The 25755-nt window shown below is 38.3% G+C and overlaps 1 protein-coding gene across 2 annotated transcripts; it reads right to left on the bottom strand.

Annotated features, from left to right (window-relative positions):
• Positions 1-803: 803 nt before the first annotated feature.
• On the bottom strand, positions 804-25241 carry LOC126379896 (CCR4-NOT transcription complex subunit 1). Of its 2 annotated transcripts, none has more exons than XM_050028882.1 (16): positions 24871-25241; positions 13100-13321; positions 11068-11251; positions 7907-10418; positions 6306-7719; positions 5661-6227; positions 5337-5585; positions 4926-5231; positions 4454-4831; positions 4232-4378; positions 4013-4147; positions 3489-3917; positions 3220-3404; positions 2820-3083; positions 2310-2449; positions 804-2014 (listed from the first exon to the last, which is right to left on the bottom strand). In XM_050028882.1, exons 1-15 carry the CDS (start codon positions 24970-24972, stop codon positions 2371-2373), a joined length of 7173 nt encoding a protein of 2390 aa, XP_049884839.1. In that variant the 5' UTR covers positions 24973-25241; the 3' UTR covers positions 804-2014; positions 2310-2370. The 2 variants fall into 2 exon arrangements, with proteins under 2 accessions (XP_049884839.1, XP_049884838.1); XM_050028881.1 differs by having other exon boundaries at positions 3489-3929.
• Positions 25242-25755: the final 514 nt, after the last annotated feature.

A 25755-nucleotide genomic window follows, 5' to 3' on the forward strand; every position in this document is an offset into this window, starting at 1 on the left:
GTCCGAAAATAAGATGATCCGTGCTGCGGATGGCTGTTGGTCTCTGTTACTACTTACTGATGTAAGTGAGTAATCGTTACATGAGACATGTCCGGGGCCTTTGGCGGCTTAATAATAACCCTGAGGGTTGATGAGACTGGTATTCCACCTCAGAACCCACACGATAAGAAGAATGACTGACTGTGTTCTTCAACGTGATAACGCTCATCAAATCCACCTGACGACTGATACCAAATGGGGGCGCTCAAAAGTGCCTTTTTTGAAAACCGCCAGAAATGGGTGTGAAAATTAAATCATCACAAGACATGTCACAGCACCAAAATCATAGCAGAATTGGAAAAATCATCGTCATCATCGTTCCTGTGTGATTTTTAATTTAGAACTCATACTCAAATGTAAAGGGTTTTCTTATCCGCCGCAAAGAATAGAGGCAAGCGGATTGACAACAGTTATGAATGAATAATCCGGGCCAATGGCGCCGTTTCACGTATGCTATAAACTTAATTCTGTCCGGTTATTGGCCAATATAAAATTTTGGCCTTTTTACATTTCCACATAAAATTGACATTTGTTATATAAATTGTACGGTCAAACTGAAAGAACTTTTGTTACTTGCTGGTACAGAACCCTTCATGGGCGAGTCGGACTCGCGTTTCACCGCTGTTTTAATATAGGTACCTAATACGAAAGTGCAGCACTAGGTCACCTTTGTTTCAAGGGTTATAAAACAAGTGAAGTAGGTACCTATACAGTTGTTGAGATTAGAGCAATTAAAATTTACATATAAGATGAAATGCAACAAAAACTGATTATTGGAAAAATATTTTATTACAACACATTGTTTAGAAAATGGGATTACATGGCTTAATGACAAATTTGTAGCATAAACATTAACACTAAATTACATTCGAAAAAACACATCTAGAAAACTTTACAGAGCAATAGATGCATTGCATTTCAAAACTTATTATCAAATTATTACTTTAATTATTAATTAATTAGGTACTAATAATATTACAATTATTATTATTAAGTCGTCGTAAGTAACTGATTGAAACTCATCGATCCGTTTGAACGGTATTTAACACTAAGAGAACTTTTCATTATAAGTAGCGAAGGTGTCGCTTCTACATTCTATTAACCCGACGCATACGCAACATTTGCGGTTACTTTAATCAGTCGATTTTGTATTCTTAATTTGACGAAGTGTTATTTCGTATCACTGTACAAGTCGCCTTAACTTTAATCCGGCGTCACAACTCTCGTTCTGGTCACGTGCCAATTGTAATGCAGCTATTTCAACACGTGACAAGAACAAGAGATTTGAGCTAGCGTGATATAAACATCCTTTATAGGTACTAACTAAATAGGACATCCACCACTGGATATTACCACGATAAAGACAATCATAATTTTAATAAATAATGTTCAATAGGAATATAAATCAATAACAGGTTCGTCCGCTGCCGTTCCGTCTTATCTTTTGATAATTTTGTAAAAGCCGAGGCTCAAGAATTGACTATTAAAAATGTAAACAGAATAGAACTAATCATCGAGTTGATTTTATAAACATACAAAAACTGTCATAACGTATAACTGTAGCACAATATGTCCGATTTTAAAGTACATTATATAATTAATGGTCATGAGTAATTCTTCTGTATATGATATTTAAATGAAAACAAAAAAAAAAAAGAGCACTTAAGTCACTCAAAGAATGTGTATCAACAACACTGGTCAGCTGATCTAAGATCAGGATTAAAATGTTCCACCATGTTGTAACACTGTTCCTTGAGCACGTAGTATAGTAAACGTGAAATTTAAGTCTAATCACTATGTAATATAATTGGTATCGAACTGTCCGACCGCGTGTATGCGTTTGCGTAAAATATGCTCAGTGTAGGGCGGGTTTACTTCTTGAAGAGTTTGTTCCACTGCATAGCGTGCTTGGGGGGTTGCGACATTGAAGGCTGTGTCTGCGACGCTTCACCGTAGCGCGCCTGGTGTTGGAAGCCTGTAACAACAACATAAGTAGATCTTACTTGTATGATGTATTGACTTAATTAAATTCCGATATGTGCAGGCTGTATCCATTAGGTCGTTCGAAAAATAAGATGATTCCGTGCTTCGGAAGGCACGTTACGCCGTTGGTCCCGCGCTACTACCCCACTTTTCTACCAAGACCACAGTGGAGCAGCGTGGTGGAGTATGCTCCTCCACCGGTTGATTATGAGGGGAGGCCTGTGGCCAGCAGTGGGACGTATATAGACTTTATTGTTTATGGTTATTTTATGTATGAGGTACAATACCTTTCTCGACAAAGCTTTTGAATATGTGCTTGTGCCGAACAGACTCCCAATTGGCGCGGCGCTACTCGGCTATCTCCCTTTCTCCCCCTCCAGCACCTGTCTTGTCAACAATGCAGGATCGCGCCACTGACGCGAACAGCCTAACAAGCACAACAATGTTATTTAAAACACAATTCAACATTCCTACAATGCATAAATAAATCGATTACTTCCACAGATAGAACAGGGGGGTTATAATGGCCACATCGAAGCATTTCATCTAAGAAAGCAATATTGCTTTTTGACATTTGTTTGCATTGCGCACTTATGTCAAATTGCAATATTGCTTTCTTAGATGAATTGCTTCGATGTGGCCATTTTAACCCCCAAGAACGTAAATGTAAACTTCTGTCTTATTGGGTTACATTGAATAGGGATTTCGAGTTTGAGTTTATAATGCTGATGTTAAAAAAATAACTATCTTGGTAAGTAAAAAAATAGATCAAAGTGAGCTACATGTTCAGCACTTACTTCTCAATCTCCGGAGCGCAATGGACAAATTCATGCGACCAGAACTTGTAGATAGGATTCTTGATGAGTTCAATGAAAGTGATGAGGAGTCCCCACGGGTGCGGGCGATTGACGATCAGCCTCTCTAAGAGCATTCTAGTGATCTGCTCTTGCACCGCCTCTGAGTTGGCCTCAGCGAACAGATACAAGAGGCAGCAGCTGAAGTAGTGCGTGTGGCTGTTAGGGTAGCGCAGCTGGTTCGCAATCGCGTTCAGGAACAAGTATCTGAGTTAGCAAAGAAAATAATATTAATACATACACTATACATAACTGACTACCTTAGATACCTCATAATCAGATGGATTACAACAAGCACGGAAGTATACAAACATAATGTCGAGAATTGAGAATCAAAGCTTACCGTCCTTCGTAGTCGAAATCAACCGTGAAGTTCTGGAAAATGTCCATGTGTGCGGAGTGGGCGATGGTAGACATATTAGGAGTCTGTCCCTTGGCGCGAATGTGAGCAATCGCCTGCGTGCCGACGTAGAGGACCACGGCGTTCATCAGCTGACTATTGTACCGGCGGCCGGGTTCATTCACAACCTAAAGCAAAAGGTGTCTCAGTTCAGACATGAAATATCATGACTAAAGGGCATATACATTTTATATTATTAAATATCTACAAACCTGCATGTTTCCTCGTAGTTCCGACAAGAAGGTGACAGGAGCACGAGCTTTTAAGTATGCATCTAAATCCTTCTTGAATTGGGAAGAGGGAATGATAGTTGCATAGTTAATGACGGCTCGCGGTGGTAGAGCGATCTCAGCAAGTAGGTCGACCTTCAAGTTCGGCGTGAACGGATCCGGCAGCCGCATGTTCCGGGGGAACGCTGACAGAATCAGGTTTCTCATCTGGATGCAATTTGGCGGGATCTCGTCGCAGAATCCGTAGTGATAGTCGCACAAGAATTCCGGGAAGTCATGGAGCAGTACCAAGAGAACCTTTAAGGTTCCTTTGTACAACATCATGACCGGCGCAGCGAGTTCGGTATTCCGTAAGAACGGATCGAGGAATTTAAATAGATCAATCAGCAGAGTCGAGTACATCCCCCAGCCCTGAAAATATAACTGTTGCTTAATAAAAACGAGTTGCAATTTAAATGTCGAGTAATTTAGTCAAATTAAAATCCCAAATAAGAACTCTTTGCTACCTTTTGTTGTGGCGTAACAGCAAGGACGCGGTTGATGAAGGCGCGATGTGCGACCAGCTCGAGCCAGGCGTAACAGAAGCCGGGTGCGATGCTCGGACGTATGATTCGTAGTGTATGGCAGAATGCTGTCAGGACCTACATCATATTACGTCAGTCATTAATGCATTGTTTTACAAATATAACTAAAATATAAATAGCTTAACTATATACCCAAATTACCTGGTAGTTCATGGTTTCCAAAACAGGCTCTGCCATGTTCATATCCAGGAAGAGAATGAGTAGCAGCCGGTGGTACGGCAGCTGCTGGAAGTTAGTGCCGTGCTCCTCGTGGTCTTGAAGCAAGCAGCCAGCGATTATACCGAGGATCTGGAAAACAGTTCACATTAGTAATGACGCCAGCTTAAGGAGTTTAAATAAAATATAATTCGGAGAAGAGCGTACCTTGTTTAGCAGGTTCAGCTTAGGCGTGGGGTTACCTCCATCAGCCGTGTTCTTGATCAGCAAGGAAACCAGTTTGATGAAGGAGTCGCACATAGCGTAATATTTCTCGCGCTTAGGCGGGCTCGCAGGAGGAGTCATCCTGTCCTCATTCAGCTGCTGATATACATTCTCAATGCACATTTGTGTCGCAATACGGAAGAATCTAGTGATCATCTCATCAGATTTCAGTATTCCATTCATGTTCATGCGGTGAACATAAAGGTTGAAGTTTTGAGCGATTTCAATCTCAGTAAGGGGACTGAGGAGAACGTTTCTCCATTCGCGAAGGAGATTCTCGGTCTTTTCTTGTAGACCAGGAGGATCGTCGTAATCGCGAGCCTGGAGATAAATCATATTTTAGTAGTACAAATTCAGTAAAATTAATTTGTAAAATAAAGATATGATTACTGATTACACGGATACAATAACTTACCCGCACTTGTAGGATTCCAGAGTGAATGTGAGCAGTGGGTCCTAGGGGCGACCTCTCACCGAGGTACGCGCTAGGGTCCTGGTTCACACGGAGCATCTCAATCAAGGTGCCCAGACCTTCAGGTGGAGGCTGACGTGAGTGGGACATGATACGGACCAGCATTTCCGTAGTGTGGTAAAGGTCGGATTCATTGGCATACATGTTATTCCTATCATCGACTAGGTACAGCTGGACCAACTGCATGGCAAATGCCACAGCCATGTAGTTGTTACCGCTGTCCATTGTGTGGGCGAGGGCGATATCATACTGAAACAAGTTAATAGATTTTTTATATGCGAAAATATAAAACAAAATGTATTTGACGACTGGACATGGTATAGAAATATTACCCTAATATTTCAAAATACCCACCTGAGGCAGATTCACCAAGTGGTTCCTTATAAGGCAGTCAATGGCTTCCAAGTTATATCTGAGCTCCTCTCTGCACTCTGTAAGGCAGCAGGTGATCTGTTTGGCAGTCCATACGTGGCCGTAGACTCGGGCGTCTTCCAGTAGCTTAAGAACTCGAAGGTGGATATCTCGATATCTAGTCATCATCTCAACATGGTCGCTGCTAGCGCCTGGTTGAACGATGTGGCCGTCGAGAAGACCTTCCACGGCCTAGACATAAAATGTATAAATTAACAAACCTGCATCGAAAATAACTTAAATGATCATAATGGTTACAATGTATACCTTCTGCAACAGGGTGCACCCCGAAACAATGTCACGGTTCCTCCTTGCCATGATAAGACACTCAAGGAGGGTGTGCATATTCGCGGCCTGCACTGCCATGGAAGCCACAGCCAATGCATTAGCCAGGAACAATTCGGCGGCAGAAATTAATGCGCTCATCTCGTCAGTGCCGTAAACTTGGGTCGGGTTGATCACCTGACTAAATGTCAGCTGAGGGATTTGTTCCTGAGCCGATGGTTTAGGAATAAACATGCCAGCATCTCGCACGGGCATGAATCCAGGAATGTTGCACGCAAACTCTTCATAAACAGCGATCTGTTGATCAGTGGGTCCTCCCACGCGAAGGCGTACTCTTTCGGGAATCCTCTCGGTTTGGTAAGTCAAAACGATCGGGTCGTAATATCGTCTGCCTTCCTGGCGTGCGAGTTTTCGCATTTCGTAGTCATTCATCAATCTCTTATCCAGTTCTGGTAATGCCTTTTCTACAGCTGTCTTTTGAATGAAAGCACACGCCAGCTCCATGTTTTCTGTGGCAAGAACTGCAGCAGCGCTTTCAATTATCTCTTTCTGCAATAAAAATAAACATTAGTAAAAAAGCAAGAATATATTTACAAATAATTTAACAACCGCTAAACAAAATATTACCTGTTGTGGGGTGGAAGGCATCAGAGCGGTGACAAATGCAGCTTTCAAATTGGTACTGATCGTGCTAATGATTTGCTCGCGGCAAGTAATCATGGCCATGCCGGCGGTAAGGTTCCGCATCATGTGGTGAGCGCAGGTGCGCATTCTTACTTCGTCGGGGTCAAAGGCGAAGTCTTTCCTTATGATCTGTTCACAGGTCGTCAAAGCGTATTTGATTGACCTGTCGACAACGGGGTGAATCCATTCCTGAATTGATCGTTCAATGGCAGGTTTCACAAATTGTTTCAAATGAGGATAGTTTTGGAATAGAATAATGTGGGGATTGAAACATATCTTTTGGCCAAAGGCCGATGTGGAGGACACATTCACATCTAAGTAATTAAATCTGGGTTCAGGTAGTCCAATAACTCCCATCAAGCTCGGGTCGTTGGCTACAAGCCCACTCGTAGGCGTGGGAGCAGTGGCGGCGAGGTCGTCCGCGGGGATCATGGGTGGCGGCGGAGCCATCATCTGCATCTGCGGCGCCTGCACGATAGTCTGATTTACTGGCATGGCTGGTGCTGCCTCTTTATTCTGTTTCGGTTGTGAAAGCTGAAACTCGATTAGTCGCAGCTTTTCAGGATCTTTTAAGTAAATAGCAGGCTTCAGGTCCGATATGTCTAAGCTCAGATTCTTACAGAGCACTTCTATTTCAAACTTCAAGTTCAGCTTCAGATCTGGTTCTTGATGTAACTCCGCAAGAACATTCATTAGTGCCATTGTCCAAGGATTTGGCGGCTTGAAGACGACGCTCTTAGCGCAGGATTCCAATACTTTGGCTACAAAAGGAACCACGTAGAGAAGCTCTTGTTGCCCTTTGTGGTATGCTTCTAACACCAATGCTTTGAGATCGATGTCCACATGAAGTATGGGCTGGTTGCGCGCCAGCGTCAGCATTCCAAGCCAGTGGCCCAGGTTCTTTAGTAGGGAGCGGTCAGAGAAGTTTGCAATTCCTTTGTCCGAACGTAATAGAACTTTGATGTTGCGATAAGTTTCTTTTGTGACCATTTTATTAATTTCGCGGATCTTCAGAACATCAAGGAAATTGGAATACAGAGCGTGGAAATTAAGTTCAATCGAAGCTCTCTTCATGACAAGGTACTGAGATAGCCATGGGAAGTATTCGTCAGTGATTATTTCTTTGAGTTCTTCGCATTTTGTTTGCAGATTTAACTGACTGAGGTTGTTAAAAATAAATGCAGTTTTATCCTGAATGGCTTCTGGAGGAGAATTTATCTTTTCCTCTCTGTCAGTCGCCGTTAGCAGAGTATCAATATTGGTAGCATTGGCAATGGAGGGTCGGCTGCTCATGCCTCCAGCGGCATTTGTAACTTTTGACATTACTGATATTGATGTGGGCGCACATACGACAGCCCTGCGAAAGAAAAGCAGTTTTAAATATGCATATATATATATATGTTTAACTACTATCTACTACAATAAAAATATGTCTATATTAAACATTATTTAATTGGTGTAATTATATGTAACATATATTTAATGTATGGAATAATATTGTAACTTTTAAATGTTAGATAATGCATACATAAATAATTTAATACCTGTAAGGTGCAGAGACAGTTACGACTGCGCTTTGAGTTAACATGGCAGCCAGGCTAGCCGGTAGTACCGCTCCTTGCGGCTTCGTAGGCGGCTCTTGACTCTGTAAGCCGTACTCCACGTATTCGATTAGATGAGGAGGAAATTCGCTGAAATGTGGTATAGCTCTTACATGTTCGCAGTATTTATGATAATCTTTTAGTCGTGATTTGAAGCGATCGAGAGCAGCTATACCAAAATAATACATTTTAGATCCTTCTGGCTTGCGCAGCGCGTCAAGCACAAATCGTAACGCCAAACCTAGCGATACGTAGCTTGGAACCAGTCCTTTTTCTATGATACCTCCAAAAAGTTGTGCTGTTATGTGCAACTCTTTGTCAGGGTATTGAGGGAAGAACTTGTATTCTTCGAAGAGATTTCGCAGCATACAAGAGAACACTTCCCGTTCTCGTTTGTTTGGAGAATCTTGGAATTTCTTCAACATCTCGAGCACTTCGTCTATCGACAGAGTAGGATGCGGTGGATGGTTATAAATTCTCTGAAAATAGCCATTAGCTTCATCCTCTATTTCTTTAGACACGTTGTGCATAATTTCGGGGAAATGAATTGGATCTGGTATACGTGGTTTGTCCATTACTGGCGCAGGTGCCATTCTTGCAAGGGCGCCCATGTTGGCGACGTTTGCATTATGTTGCAAGGGCATCATTGTAAATGGACTATTGGGACCCGCACCCATCAAACGAGAAGGAGAACCTGGTGTAGTTACTAGAGGTCCCAGAGTTCCGGGCATAGCAAATGTGGTATTTGCCGGAGCCCCCAAGTTCATATTAGCTACATTTGGAGTCAAGTTGGTCATGGAGTCGACGTGCGGAGTAAATAGCTGCCCGCTTATACCCGCCGGATTAAAAGGAGTTTCTAATACCCTTGTGTGTGGCCGTGCTATTCCAGCGATGCTCTGTCTAGTCTTACTCAGAATGAGCGTCTGGCAGTTAGCTATTACATTATAAATTGCTTCTTGTAGGTCTTGTTGTACGTTTGGTATACACAACTGCAAACAGGCCAGCATTGTAGCGACCGTTTCATGTGGCAGCTGCGCAGCTTTCGGTAATTGTTCTTCGGGTATTTTTCCCAGCACTGGACATCTTCTTTGAAGGAATTTTACCATAGCTGAGACGAAAGTTTCTCCGTGGTCTCTTATTTTGTCAGTTAGCCACTTATCCAGCTTCAGATACTCTCTTCGCGAAGCTAGACAGGCTAAGTCAATCACGAAAGGAAAAGATTGAACGTTCAATAGAAGTGATAAGGCCTTGAGGTCCTGTGCAACATCCAATATGCGCGACAGCTTGGATTGGTCGCTCTCGCCGCGTATGTACCACTCAGCCATGGCGTGCATTATAATCGGTTTAATATTGGGATTCTGTGTGTGCCACGCATGATGTAAGATTATTCCCGAATTCGGATGATTGCCCAAGAAAATCGGGATCAGCGTTGTCAATAACTCTTGCCTGAATACAGTGATAGGTGGACTGATTTGTAGTAAAGCAAGCAGCAAGATGTCAGGACAATGCTGAAGAGGAAACTTGAACAACTCGTGAACTTGCATGTAGTAACCACGGTCAGCAGCATACAACAGTAGTTCCACGAGGTATAAGCATCGCCACGTAGATATCTCTTTATTATCAGTTTCAGGTGGTGATTTCAATAGATCAATTGATACGGGGTGAAATGGATGATCAGCAAAACTGAAGATTTCTGGATGTTTGAGAATGTTACTGATCAAGCTCATTTGACCCTCTAGGTTTGTCCATCTACGGCAGAGATATTCAACTGGGAATATATTAGCCGGGTATCCAGCACTCTGAAGGCCGAGTCGTAAAATCGTGAATAGCAGACCAAGTCCCTGTCTGTCAGGAACAATGAATTCGGGATGATCAAGCTGCAATATGACCTCCTTCCAGTTTAAATTAGATGCCAATTCTTTTAATGTTTGCACAAATACTTCGGCATTCCACGTTTCGCCATGTCCGTGTTGTATGGGATCTTTCTTAGCTTCATGGCTCATCCAGAAATTGCCAGGTGTTTGAATCTGCGGGCCTTCTTGCAAAGTGGCATGGTATCTGATCATCATTGATATGATACGAGCAACATCTATTGCAGTAGGCTCCCGAGCGCCGAAGTTCAGCATGTTGTTTTTGCAGTCTTCGACAGATGATGTGAATGAATAGCCGATGTCTCGGATTATCTCCGCAAGTGAGTTATCCATCATGGCGGTCGCCATATCGTCAGCTGTGGTCATTTCCTCCAGCGGCGTCTGTGTGTCGTCGGGATACAACAGAGGCGCGAGCACAATAGGCACTACTTCACGGGGAAAGTCCACACGTAACCGTTTCAAAAACAAGTCTTTAGTCACTGCTGCTAAACGAAAATTTTCATGTGCGAGACTGGTTAGAAGAGTTTGCAACACTTCAGGGCTGCATTCCTGAAGGCCGGCACGCTCTACTTGATGTCCGCGTTCTGAAAAAATAAGAATAATGTAATATGATCCACAAGGTATGGTCCTAAAGGTTGCCTGGAAGAGATTGCTACCTTAGCAATAAGGCCGCCTGTTGTACTACCAATTTAATTATAATACTAATGTATTTTTAATGTGATTCAAGTGCAATAAAGAGTTTTTGTATTGTATTGTATGGTCACATAAATAAATCAGGTCCATATCCAAAAGGATTGACAAGTTGGTTGACTTTATAAACTTGTTGTATTGCTTATGATGGATTATCTAAATAGTATATAAAAGGAGAAACTGACTGACTGACATATCAACGCACAGCCTAAACGGCTAAACGTAGGCACTTGAAATTTGGAAGGGACGTAGCTTAGGTACCGTAGAGATGCACTAAGAAAGGAATTCCCGAAATTCCCACGGGCACGGGAATTAGCGGGAAAATCCTTTTGTATGAAAAATCTAAACCGCGTAAGATAGATGTTTTCAAATTAAGCATTTTTTAACTTTTCTCCCACACACACAAAGATCTCTCTTTTATAACACGCCACGCGGGCGAAGTAGCGGGCAAAAGCTAGTTACTTATGTATAATTTTGATAACAAATACATTTTAAATTTTGATTATAACATCATATTTTTATAAAGTCTCTTAAACATCTTACCTGCGTCGAGATAGCACTGCACGAGATCTAAGAATCTCTTTTTTAGATGTTGCTTTGCTAATGATACAATTTCAGTTTTTGATGAATTCCTCCTCAAAACCAGAGAGAAGGCAACATCCTCTGCAGTGGTAAGCTTTAGAAGTCTTGAAAGTCGATTGAGTAATGTATTTGTAGGTTTTAATATCTGTAAATAATATTATGATAGTAGCATAAGTATAAAATATACATTTCAACATATTTCACCTAAATTGCTTGTGAAAAAGTAGAAATATTGTTTAATAAAGCAATGGTATTCATTCTATTACAAAGATAGCTACTTGGTATGATCCCCACTTGGCAACATTAATTATAATAAAAAATATACAGAATGGCCCAGAAGTTCACGTTCAAAATGAAAAATTGGATAGAAGGACTCATTAGCTACCGGAAAGACCCCTATGTATGTTCAGCGATTATTTAGGGTTTAGGAGATATGACCCATTTTGTACTTTTTTCTAGATTTTCTACCTTACTTCAAAAATAATAATTTTGTCGCTATCCCTTTCTTAATAATTCCTTTATTTTACTTTATAACTGTGCCTAAAAATGTGTACTGCTAGGTGGAAAAAGAAAAACAGTCAAATCAAAGATAAAAAAAATATATTGGAAGTCAAAGTGAGAATTCGACCAAAATTGTTACACTTGTTAAAATTTCGCCGAAGAATAATAAACACATGAGACTTAGTTTGTCCGTATTAAGGTTACTTTGTTTGGATGTTTCTAAAAGCCTACTAAATGGAGCAGTTTTTATAAATACTTTCAGGGTCCATCACAATCTCATGTGTTTATTATTCTTCAGCGAAGTATTAACAAGTTTAACATTTTTGGTCGAATTCTCACTTTGGCTTCCAATAACTTTATTTTTGTCCTTGATTTGACTGTTTTTATTTTTTCACTTAGCGGTACATATCTTTAGGCATAGTTATGAAGTAAAATAAAAGAATTATTAAGAAAGGGATAGCGACAAAATGATGATTTCTGAAGTAAGGTAGAAAATCTAGAAAAAGGTACAAAATGGGTCATATTTCCCTAAACCATAAATAATCGCTGATCATACATGGGGGTGTTTCTAATAGCTAATGAGCCCCTCTATCCAATTTTTCATTTTGAACTTGAACTTCTGGGTCACCCTGTATATTTGAATATTGGACAAGTTACAATAATTATTTAATTATATATTTAGTTATAGTGTTTAGCACTCAAGAGTTATAAATATTGTTATCATGCCAAATGAGGAAGCACATTACTGGCAAAACTATATCTACAAGGATTTAATTTTGTAAAACTTCTTCAATTTCACCATAATTCTTGGTGATATCAACATTATTAAATACAAAAGAGCATTTGTCATGTAGGAATATTTATTTACACATATTCATACTTTTTCTGAATGTTAATGAATACTTGTTATACTCATCCTGCAGAATCCTCAAGTTCGCTACAAGCGAAATTGTCTTATTTATATCCAACACTTTAAGGTTAACTAATACATAAATATCAAAGTATATACAATTGGGTAGTTTCATAGGTCAAAGAAAAATTATGAAATTCTGATTACTAAATAAAGACAGATCTAAAGGTGACAAAAAACATTTTAATTTTTCTATTTATCTTATTTATGAATTTTAATAGAGTACCTAAAATGTAATAATAAGTGCGACATTTTGTCACGTTTTTCTATGACGTCACAGATTCTTCATACAAATTCCATAGTAATTTCGTGTTTTGACGTTTAGTAAAAAGTATCTGATTTCAATAGTTGGAAACTACCCTATTGATTATTAAAATCATATGACTAAATACATCGAAGTATGTAGAAATTGGAGCAGATTCTGACAGACACAAACTTAAATTACTTTGAGTTGTAAAACAAGCTTTTTCTTGTACAGTTAATGAAGGATGGCACTATTTTTAAAACTCAAATTAAAATTAATATTTTTCCAACCAACATACCTACATAGAACGTACGTAATTACCTAACTAATTGGCGTACCTTCTGCAAAGATCGGGTGGGTTGATCGACTGCTCGGCAAACCACAGTAGATTTTGCCGGATGATTGAGCAACGACGCGAGGTGCTGGGCTAGGAGCGACGCGTGTATGCTACTGACGGACGACGAGCCAGGACGATCACTATCCCACGACGACTTTGCAGCTTCACTCAGTAGACACCTCAAAAGTTGATTTTCTGCTTCCAATCCATATAGGTGGACAATCTGTCAAACAAGTAAATTCGTAGTTTGTAGCATCGTATTTTTTTTTATTATGGCAATGGGTAGCTTAGGAGTACGACCATTCTGCCAGTATCGAAGTGATCAGAAAACAAACTGAATAAAATTGACAGGTTGATTAATTTTAAACTGTAGGTAGAGAGCTAAACTTCGAGTTAATCTGCAACATGACAAAACAGCATGGTATTATTTATAAGATCAGGTATGCTCAAAACAGACAGCATTTTTATGGTTAGCCCAGCTGACGTTATTCGACCCTGCGTTGCCATTTCGTAAAAAATAAATTACCCACATCCAATGTTTTTAATTTACTTTGCAAGGAAATTTTGTACTTTTAGTAAAAGATTTACGTACAGTTTTAATGATTTATGTATACCTACGTGACAAATATTAGTAATTAAATACATTGGAATGCGTTGCCATTTCGTAAAAAATAAATTACCCACATCCAATGTTTTCAATTTACTTTGCAAGGAAATTTCGTACTTTTAGAAGAAGATTTACGTACAGTTTTAATGATTTTTGTATATCTACGTGACAAATATTAGTAATTAAATACATTGGACAGTAATTCAATTAATTTTCAATAATAAAATTCGCGTCCTTGAATTGTTGGAGATACCACTTGAATGGTAACACTTACGTCATCAATGGGCTAGCAATGGTCCCGCCATCGACTTGTCATAGGATTGAGCATACCTGGTCTACTTATACCATGGTTTGTAGCAAAGCCAAACGCGTCTCATGTCACTGGTAGGTTTTTTTTTTGAGATTTTTTGGCCTGATTACATAGACCTTTAGGCCACGTCTTCATTTTGGAGCTGGATCCAGCAGACACAGAAATATGCACTTATATTTTTTGAAATGTTTTCTTAATGTATATTTATTTATGAATTTGGATACACGCATTCACGTATAACAGAATTTAAACTCGCAATATAGAAAAAAAAGCACACAAGCGCATAATCTTGTAAAAAAATACATTCGCAGGCAGACTTAAATACATATATTTTATCAACTATTACATATTTTTTTATAATGAAACTACATTACTACGCAATAACTGGGTGGCGTGTTTCCAAATTACAGAAAAATAATTGCGCTTTCTAACAATTTATAAATGAGCAACATACCTACCTATGCTTCTTCAGTACATTAACTAATGACACCAGCATACTTGTAAAACCCGGCGGGTCACGGAACTACAAGAAACATGATTCGACGAGGTGCACCTTAAGCGCTTATTACACTTGCAAATCCATCGGACCCGATGCGTCAAGGTCGCGTGCTTGGGCATCGGGATCGGGCAATGTACTAGCTCATTTGTAGGCAGATGCAAACCCCCGACCTTGAGGTAACGGGCTGGATAGACAATATGGACAGGGTAGGTAGTGAAATGAGAGTTTTAAGCTGTTATTGTACTATCCAATCCATCCTGCTCAATGCGTCAAGGTCACGGGCAATCGGAATTGTGTATAGCAAATCGGTGGGGCGTAATCATAGGTAACCACGAGCTCGATCCAATCGTACAGTTTCGACCGATTGCGAGCCAGGATTGCCAGATTGTGTGCGTCAAGCTAGCGGCCTCAAAAAAAAAATGGGCACGAAAAAATAATTTGACCATACCAAAAAATAGTACTCTTATTGAAAAAAATAGTACCTGTTGTAAAAAAATTAGTACCATCACGGTTCTGGATTTATAGCCATGTTTTATTGCACTTGCTAGCTTGACGGTGAGCGAAATTTGGCGAGAGTTAACGACAAGGTCTTTCGCTTTGATTTAAACGCCAAAAAATAGTATCGAAATAGTACTCACCCCCTGCAAAATACCGAAAGTAGTACTTCAACGGTTCCAAAGTTATAAAGGCAGTTCTTTGATCCCGCTAGCTTGACGTTTTGAAAATACCTATTATCTGGGGAACGCTTGCATACTTCAGTGTGTAACTAATGTCAATAAACTCGTATGAAATAGTACTCCCTACCATCATAATTTGGACCTGATTCTCTTTGTAGAAATATGTCAAAAAGTCATTATAACCTATGTCATACATTTATCAAGACGAGTACAGTCGCGAACAAAATTATTACACATGGTCAAGAATGTTGTCAGATTTCAGTATTTTTCCCCATTTTTGGGTAAAAATTGGTGATGTGCCAGGGTTGTTAGATGAAAGTAATATCATTGTTGACACTCTTTGAGTTATTCTACAAATACTGCAAATTGTTTATTAACAAACACTTCGATCCGTAACAAATTCAACATGAAGGTATAAATTATAAAATAAAACAGCAGATTAAAAATGTATTATGATGTATTAAAATCACAGATTGTTTTCGATAAGAACTAGACCCATGCAGCCATTTTCTATTAAAATTAGTGCTTATGGGTGTATGCAATAGGAATTTTTTGTAATAGCAGCACTGAAGTGCAAAGAAATGGTAGGGTAGACCTCCAAAATGGCAATACTTACGAATAAATTGTGAGGTTATGTAATTGTCTACGTGACTGTATCAACAACAAATGTATGGCATAGGTTATGATGATTTTTTAACATTTCTACAAAGAGAATCGGATCAAAATTATGATGGTAGGGAGTACTATTTCATACGAGTTTATTGACATTAGTTACATACTGAAGTATGCAAGCGTTCCCCAGATAATAGGTATTTTTAAAACGTCAAGCTAGCGGGATCAAAGAACTGCCTTTATAACTTTGGAACCGTTGAAGTACTACTTTCGGTATTTTGCAGGGGGTGAGTACTATTTCGATACTATTTTTTGGCGTTTAAATCAAAGCGAAAGACCTTGTCGTTAACTCTCGCCAAATTTCGCTCACCGTCAAGCTAGCAAGTGCAATAAACCATGGCTATAAATCCAGAACCGTGATGGTACTAATTTTTTTACAACAGGTACTATTTTTTTCAATAAGAGTACTATTTTTTGGTATGGTCAAATTATTTTTTCGTGCCCATTTTTTTTTTGAGGCCGCTAGCTTGACGCACACGCCAGATTGGTAATTTTGGAAAAGTTTGGGGATAAAGTAATTTATTAAGCAAAATAACCCCCATTTTTTACCTGCCAATTCAGCTTCTGCGTCAACTATTTGATACACACTGAAATTGAATTCTTTAGCTGGGGATGTTGGTTGTGATGGGGATGTTATGATGGATGTGTGTTTACGGTAAATGTAAGGTGGTGTATGGGGGAATATTTTATCATGAGGACTTTTATATTTCATAATATTTACTTCATAAGAGTTTCCCCGAAACTTTTACTATAATATTGGCTCCGATTCCTGCAGACACCTAATTTTATTTTAAGTTATACCTGTCATTTTCTTACCCGCCGAAAAGGAAAGGGACGGATGATTGACAACTGGTAATTTCAAAGAGCGAGTGTATGAATGAATAGCCTGGGCGAATAAAATAGGTATCTCGCTGACATGCAATCCGTTTAGCCAATACAGACAGCCAGGCTCACGATCTGGAGGTCCGGGTTCGATTCCCGATGGGGACATTTGTCAAAATCACTTTGTGAGACTGTCCTTTGTTTGGTAAGGACTTTTCAGGCTTTAATCACCTGATTGCACGAAAAAGTAAAATGATTCCGTGCTTCGGAGGGCACGTTAAGCCGTTGGTCCAGGCTACTAGCCATAAAAACACCTCCACCAACCAGCATTGAGGCAGCGTGGTGGAGTATGCTCCATACCCTCTCCGGTTGATTGAGGGGAGGCCTGTGCCCAGCAGTGGGATGTATATAGGCTGTTTATGTAAGTATTAGCCAATAAATTGTGGGAGATTTTTTTAAATTGCTGCAAAAAATTGAGGTGTGTTCCATAAATTTTATGCCTGTGGATATGCGTCTCTTTCCTTTTCGGCGGATAAGAAAATGACAGGTACCTATAGCTTAAAATAAACTTATATGGTGTACTGGAATCAGCACCAGTATCGGTTTTTGGGGACTTTTTTGAGAAATGGGGGAATAGTACAATACAATACAATACAAATATACTTTATTGCACACAACATACAAAACAAGTTTTACAGACATGGACAAAACATACAATTTCTTCCAGGCAACCAGTGGCAAGAAAACATTTATCACAATTTGGTGCGGGATAGGGCAACATCAAATCAAATCAATCATGTTCGGTATGTAAGGTAATTTTCAAGGTATTTTTTTTATATTTTTAAATGAAAGAATAAGCTATTAAAACAACCAGTTTGAATAGTTTTGCTATTCATGCAGTACTTGTTTTATTCTATTTTTTTAAAAAACGTCTCCTAAAGAAGGGTGAATGACTTTTATATCTTTACCTTTGCTTAGTTTATATTATTATTTTAATATTGATGTTTTGTTAGGGTAATGTGTCCAAACTGTGGGCGGCTCCTAAGTATATTCAGGCTCAATAAGATAGATATAAATACGATTTTGTTATTTTTTCATTTCTTAAATTAAGTTTGAATAGTTTATGATTCTAATAAATATGGTGAGGGTTAGTGATGGCCATTATTATCGGAGCTATTTCAATTAAATTTGTGAACCGCACACTCTTAGTACACTTCACCCTAGTGATACAGATTAAATTAAGTAAGTTTTATTTATTATAAACGGCATTTGGCAATGACAATTTGGTTAAACAGACAGAAATATATAGGTACTTGTTTTATGGTAAACACTATCCAACTGATTTAAGAGCTAAAACTAGAGAAATACCTAAGGCTAATTAAGATGAAGTTTCGAAATAGTTTTAGAATCAGCGTAACTTATTTTTTCCTTACATACCGAATTCGAAAAATAAAATAGAAAGAAAATACCTATTATTTAATAGACACGGGACATATCGATATTTCATTATCGATATTTACTAACAGTAAACTATTCTACTACACAGCCACACTATATTATACAGGGTGTTAGTGACATCGTAACGAATACTAAGGGGGTGACTCAGACAATGATTGTGAGTTAATATCAAGTGGAATTTTCCGTCGCAAAATTCATGTTGTTTTTTTTTTTAATTTTTTTTAATACATATTTTCAATTTTATACTTTTGCGATAGAAAATTCCACTTGATATTAACTCAGAATAATGAGCTTAATCATCCCTCTCAGTATTCGTTACAATGTCAATTATACCCCATCCAAGTACATACAGGTAGCCATACAAATAGGTTTTAATGACACCGTAACGAATACTGAGGGGGATGATTCAGACCATGATTCTGAGTTGATATTAAGAGAAATTTCCTGTCGGAAAATTCATTATTTTTGTTTTTTTTTTAATTATTTTCATTTCCATTTTTTTTGCGACGGAAAATTCCACTTGATATCAACTGAGAATCACAGTCTGAATCAACCGTCGAAAGTTTTCGTTACGATGTCACTAACACCCTGTATACTATTCAAATACAAATATATCTTTATTCAGTAGGTTACACTTTGAATCGGCATTTTTTATATAACGAACGTCTTATTCACCTAAAACTCTCTAAAACTCTATATCCGGGGAAAAGAAACTGCAAGAAAAACCTCGGCACAGGGTCCTAGACGTACTTTACAAAATATTGTTATACAATTTAGTAATTTGGCTGCCTAATATCAGGTCCCAGACAGCTAAACCCATGCATTCATATTTTCTAAATAACCACTAATTATTATATAGAAGTATCTCTGACTGAAACTGCTGCAGTTTTGCGAGGATTGTGCTGAGGTGGGTTCTGGGCCACCAAACTACTACACCATAAATTACTTAGTGGTCTAACCACCATGCTGTATGGCAATAGCGTGTCTTAGGTGAGAATTCCTATGATTTCCCCATGAGCTGTTTGTATTGCCAGAGTTCTATGCATTCTCTCTCCAGTTTACTATCGAAGTGTCTAGATAATAACTTTTTGTCTGATAAAACACCTAGGCTTAGTATGAGATGAGTGCTGGTACTGTTTACCAACTTATAAGATCTATCTGGTTTACCGATAGGTTAGTTAGTGCTTTAGTCTTCGACTATCTTCAATTCTAATGTCATGAGATCCCATAGTATTTCCCATTGATGAGAAAACTCCGCGCTGCGGGTTTTTCTTTCACTACTATACCTCTAGTAGTTTTAGCATTTTGTCTATTCACCCAACCACCGTGGACACAACGCCCTGCCTTACAAGAGATCGGCTAATGCTAATAAATTGTTTTATCGAAAGCCCGTGCACTGTCGACAACTCTTTGTTGGTATGTTCATTCTCGATACGCGACACTATTTACTTCACGAAACGTAATTTAACTGAACACCCCTTTGAAAAAAACAGGAAGTCTCAAGTTCTGGACGAAAGAATGAGTCACGTTAGTCACGTTTTATCGTCACGTTGGACCCAAAGACCATTATTTGATTTCGCAAATGGAACTCTGTCGCTTTCAAATACTGTATAGTTTCGACCCACGGGTGTCCAGCTCGTGAAGATAAGTGTTTACTAAAACCGAAAATCGTACCTATTCTATTTTTAAAGGATCGTCTCATACATTGTTTATAAAACTGTCGCAAAAAATATACACTTCTCATCAAAAAAATCGAAACACCTTGCAAGTTTACGTTTTGTCAGGATTATCAGAAAAATGTGTACATTTAGGAATAAATGTTAAATGTCGTTTAATAGTGAGTAATATGCGCTTATCAAATCTTAATGTTAATGTTCTAAATTTAAATGAATTTTTCATAGGTTTCGTATTTTGTTAAATGAGTCATTTTTATTCCGTATGGAGTATAAAGGAAATGGATAAAACAACACACGTAAATGAAAAAAAAAGCTAAAAAACGTTTATTTAATAACTTGTATTCCCTCCCCGAGCTCTAATTACTGCTTCCATACGGTTCTTCATCGATCGGATGAGAGTCACGATCACATGCTGTGGTATATTGTCCCATTCCTCTTGGATTGCATCTTGCAGCTGGCTAAGTGTTTCTGGGGCAGGATCTCTTGCTCGAATTCGTCTCTTTAATTCATCCCACAGATGTTCAATGGGATTCATGTCCGGGCTTCTTGCTGGCCATTCCTTAATAGAGATATCGACTTCGTTAAGATAATCTCGTACGACGCTCGCGGTGTGAGCCCTAGCATTGTCGTGCATGAATATGAAGCCGTTTCCAATAAAATGTGCATAGGGCATCACATGAGGCTCGAGACACTCTTCGACGTACCGATGACAGTTTAGTGCAGGCAGACGTGGCCCAGACACGAAAGCAAGCTCTGTCTTACCGTCGGCGCTGATTCCTCCCCAAACCGTCCACGAACCGCCACCATAGCTGACCTTTTCTTCAATGCAGCATTGTGCATAGCGTTCTCCGTCTCTTCTGTAGACCTTGTTCCTTCCGTCGTTACCATACAGCATAATTTTACACTCATCAGAAAAGAGAACTTTGCTCCACTGTAGGTATGACCAATTTAGGTGCTCACGTGCAAAGTTAAGGCGCGCTCTTCGATGGTCTGCAGTTAATTTCGGCCCATTTGCTGGCTTATGCGGTACCAGTCCACGATCCTTCAACCTTCTTCTAATTGTAGAGTCACTTACAGCCACCCTTCGTACAACACGAAGCCGCTGCTGCAGTTGAAAAGCGTTAAGGCGTCGATTTCTTAAAGAAGTTGTTACAATAAATCGATCATCTCGCTCAGAAGTGACCCGATTCCTGCCAGATCCTGAACGGCGCGTGAACAAACCAGTCTCCCGATAATGTTTATAGACTCTATGAACAGATGACAGGCTTAGATGCAGTCTTGCAGCCACAACACGCTGACTAAGGCCAGAATCCAGCAATGCCACAACTTGGGCGGCTTCTGTGGGCGAAGTATCCATACGTTTTAGAAAAAAAACCTTTTTTCAGACGTCCCAAAGTCACAGTATTGAAATAAAAAACAAAAAGTTTAAGGATAGGCGCCAATTTTTAGTTTTTAAACGCTAAATGTACTCCAACCCTAAACACACATTTGTCTCAAAACAGTGATTCATTTCGTTTATAAGATAAACAAATGAAATTCTAATTTTGAATTTAGAATTTTCGCTTATTACTGCAATGGCCAAACTGCTAGCTATACATTTATGTATTTTTTTTCATCGTATGAATTCCTTTTTTGTGTTAAATTCGGACAGAAACAATGAAAACGGAAGTGTTTCGATTTTTTTGATGAGAAGTGTATGTATAGAATTATGTTGCTACCTATATTGCTTCTCTTAATTTTGATCAAAATAGTGATGGGTGGTAGATGTGATTGTGCCTACGTCTAATAAAATAGGTAATCATTTATACCCAAAAGCAAAGATAAAACTGACGAAATGATTCAACCAAATATAACATTATTATCTTTCTTCGAAGTGGACCTTTTGCGAATGGGACATTATGCATGTGTCTCTCTCGGATATAAACCTGAGAGCGTCACCTGATTGGTTGAAATTATATTATTACTAATGTGACGTTTCTTATATTATTCCTTTACATTGTTCTTGATAATTTGATTAAAATTAACTCGCTTGCTTCTCATTCGGGAAGCGCCGGTTCGCCACCCCGCTACCGGGTTTGCACCAATGAGTTTCAATTTATCTTAAGTGCAGTTTACTTTCACACAGTTGGCTCGAGTGTTATAGACGGCTATATATTCGGCTCACCACTTATCACGTTGGTCTAATAGAAAACTCGGTGAAGTGTGGAAACTTAGTTCATCTTGCAGTGGATGTACGACGTACATGTCACTTGGGGTATGACTTGGGGTATCACTTGGGGTATGACTATCAATTTACGTACACGTACATTGTACGTGTGCCTACCCCAATTGATAGTCATACCCCAAGTGATAGTAGATCTGCTAGATCTAATACATTTTCTAATACATTTTTGAAGACTGTTCAGGTTTTTACACAGAATCAGACACTTCATTTAGTGTGGACACGTATCTGTGACGTCTGACGCCCATACGATAGAAGAGTAAAGTAAGACCGAAGGGGGTGAGGTTAACCTAGGTCTGGCGCTGATTGCCGTTCTATAGGTACGTAATTCTATTCCTTATTTTATGACTAAACCACAAAAGTTCAAATATTATTTCTGTGTTTCGAACTCATTTACCTAAGTATGAAATCGTAATTAGTTAATGATTGAACATTAGTCATTAATGTTCTTTGTATGAATATGACCATTAAATAGTTATTTGTTCAACAAGAAGGCAATGACAAAGGCAAGGTTCTAGAATACACTATTGAGCACATTAAGTGATTTAAAGGCACGAGACATAAATACAATTTGCTCTCCTGTGAAACATACAACTTTACACCTGTACAACACACTTATTTTTCGCCAACATCACAAAATCAATTTTAACAATGTAATGTTGAAACAAAGCACTTTTTTCATGCTGGAGAGGTGAAAACATAATTTTAACACATAGATACATGAAATTACACTAAAGATTGGCAGAAGGTATATTTCAGAGAGCTTTCCATCCTTTATCTCTATAGTTATTTTCGTTATATTATATTCATGTACATATGACTATATTTTTGGGTTTGTAACAGTCATTTCTCTTAGCATGATATTAACTGTGTCTATAACATTACATTAGTGAATATGAGCAGTAGTTATAGAGGTCAATCTTTCTTTATGGTCTTGTTTTTCAACAATTTTTATCATTGTTTGATAGCATTGCAAAACATGTAGGTATGTAGTAAAAAGTACCTATGGATGTTTAAAAATAGTCTGCATTGAATGACGGGTTTCAAATAGGAATTACAATGAAGAATGATTTTGATTTTTCGGGCAACCACCAAATTAATTTCACAGAACTAAAAACTAGCTATAACTATTTCTTGGTCATATTGTAAATGACAGATTGCAAAGGACGGCAACAATTTAAGAGCTCATCACACATCTCTATGCTACTTTTTAGGGATAAATAGGGCAGTGGTTTCTCTCTTGCCTCCAACCCAGAAGAGCTGTCAAACTAAATTACAAAAACCCAGCAAAATTGTAGGTAATGGGTGTATATTAAAACTGTTTAGTTTTAATGTACATCCATTAAAATCTAGAATGTTTCTATTTTTGCTGTACCCACTTACATAACAACAATCTTTCATTTGGCCAAGATATTTTTGCACAGGACTCCTGATTTCAAGTCTTGTTTCGGGATAGATTTTTGGAATTGGGATAGGTAAGGACAGGTAGATTTTATATTCAGTTAAGTTACAAAGATTTCTATTTTATTACTCTTTTTAGATTGACTTAGAACTAGAAGCCAGAAGAAGGGTAAAACAATTTAAAAAAAAAATTCGCCTTGCATATCATTACAACCGCAATTGCACAAAAGACTGTTTTTGTGAATACATTATTCATCTTGTTAAATTATATTATTTATTTAAAAGTTACTGGCTCAACTTATTCAACCCACTGATATTGGAGGGTATAAAATTTATAACTTATCTACTATGAATGATTATAAAACATCAAATATTTATTGGAAGGATATCACAAGTTTCTTAATCCAAACAAAAAAACTAGTTTATTTCCATAAACAATTTCTTACTTTCTCTTTTCAAATTGGCTTATTTCATAAAACATATGGTCAACCTGTTGGTTTTATGAAACTCATGTGTTAACCAATAAAAATGAAATTGTCACAAATTATTGCACACATAATTATCATTTACTTGTGGTTAGTTACATTACCTTTGGTATTATGCAGATTTAGACAATATTTAGCCAACACAATACCCTAAAAATCTGTGCAATATTATCAGAATCTAATGTAGGTACCTAGTATGAGGTAGATTAAATTGAAAACTTAACCCTAATGTGACACCTTTTGGACTACAATATACTCACAAAAGAACTCCGGGATAGCCAGGACGATGTGCACAACTTAAGGACAGGTCAGAAGCTGACATTTCTAGAGCTACCCTCCAAAGTACAATAGGTATATTATGACATGGACAGATACTATTGTCAGGTTTTGATCTTTTAATAATATGTCAACACTATCAATAGGATCCGTTTTTTTAAGAAAATTATAGATTTTCGACAACACTACCATATTAAGTAGGTTAAATTATTAGAGAATTTACTTATACTGGTGTACTCATAAGTAGGGTTAAATTAACATAAGAACAAAATCATAATTCCTTTGTTAACTGTGCCATAAAACTATCTACTGAATCATGGTTTCAGTAGATATGACTGTAAGCCTTGATAAATATTTGCACATTTATGCCTCCATATCGATTGCACAACGAATGAACATTCATTTTATACCGATAGGTAAGTACCTACATAACGGGCAAAATGCACGGATTATACTAGGAACTGTTGAAGAATAGATACGTCATTAACTGCGGAGATGCTAAACATATTCGACGGATGACTTGGCAAGACACAGCGCTTAGCGCGACTACAGTAATGCAGCACAAATAGAGCAAATATGCTCGATTACCAAATCAGCTCGTGGCTTTCCGCACTTAACAATATGGCGACATTAGAAAACAAAGGCAAATGTAAAACAGGAATCCTTACCTGGGTCAACTCTTGACTTGTCTGCTTGAAGTTCTTCTTATTTAGATTTACAACGAGATAATTGATTTGCGATAAGCTAAACGTTAAAGGGTCCAGGTTCATAGTTCCATCAATGCGAAACAGAAAGCTTCAAACGCTTGAAGCTTTCTCGATTTTTGACGGATTACTACAGTAAACGTGTGTTCTTTTACAGTTTTTTTGCGAAATAACGATAAGCCTAAGGCCAACATCACCAATACTATTGTTCACTTCATTAAATCAACATAATTTAGCACCCCACACTGCTGGCATTAAAATTTAACGTGAATAAAAATCCGCACACGATGACGAAGACACCAGTCGCCGAGTCCCTAGCAGCGTATCTTATAGCTCACTTCACTATACAATGCTACCAATCACAAGGAAAAGAATTGCTACCCAAAAATAACTGAGGGTTGCCATTTAATTGAAGATATACAGCAATATGGTAGTCAGGGACATTTTTATTACTTAGTCCGAAACAGTCAAACTTCTTCGGTCAAACTAGTGAGAGCGTCATATAATTTTGTCGATGTGAACATGAACACCTCGATCCATGCTAAACTATCGGATATCCCAAAATAAGAAAATATATCCATATCCGAATCAAATATGGGCGGAGTCAAATAATAAAATAAATTAAAAAAAATAACAAAAAATAATGCACACATTTTATGACAGGTTTTGTTTTTTCCCGATGGTATTGTTTGTTTACTTTTCCAGTGTTTGTAACATTGTTTTATAAGAAAAAAAAACAGTCTACCAGATACCCTCAGAACAATAACTGAAGCATAGAAGGAAGGCTAAAATAAGAATTCAGAAACTATAAGCCGCCTCTCTTCTAGCTTACGACACCAAACTATGAGT

Source organism: Pectinophora gossypiella, chromosome Z (genome assembly GCF_024362695.1).
Source record: "Pectinophora gossypiella chromosome Z, ilPecGoss1.1, whole genome shotgun sequence".
Taxonomy (NCBI): domain Eukaryota; kingdom Metazoa; phylum Arthropoda; class Insecta; order Lepidoptera; family Gelechiidae; genus Pectinophora; species Pectinophora gossypiella.

Coding starts and splice junctions, on each gene's coding strand:
- LOC126379896 (XM_050028881.1), bottom strand. CDS start 24,972: ATGAACCTGGACCCTTTAACGTTTAGCTTATCGCAAATCAATTATCTC. Junction 4,379..4,453: donor AGCTGAACCTGCTAAACAAG/GTACGCTCTTCT, acceptor ACTGTTTTCCAG/ATCCTCGGTATAATCGCTGG. Junction 3,405..3,488: donor AACTACGAGGAAACATGCAG/GTTTGTAGATAT, acceptor CTTTTGCTTTAG/GTTGTGAATGAACCCGGCCG.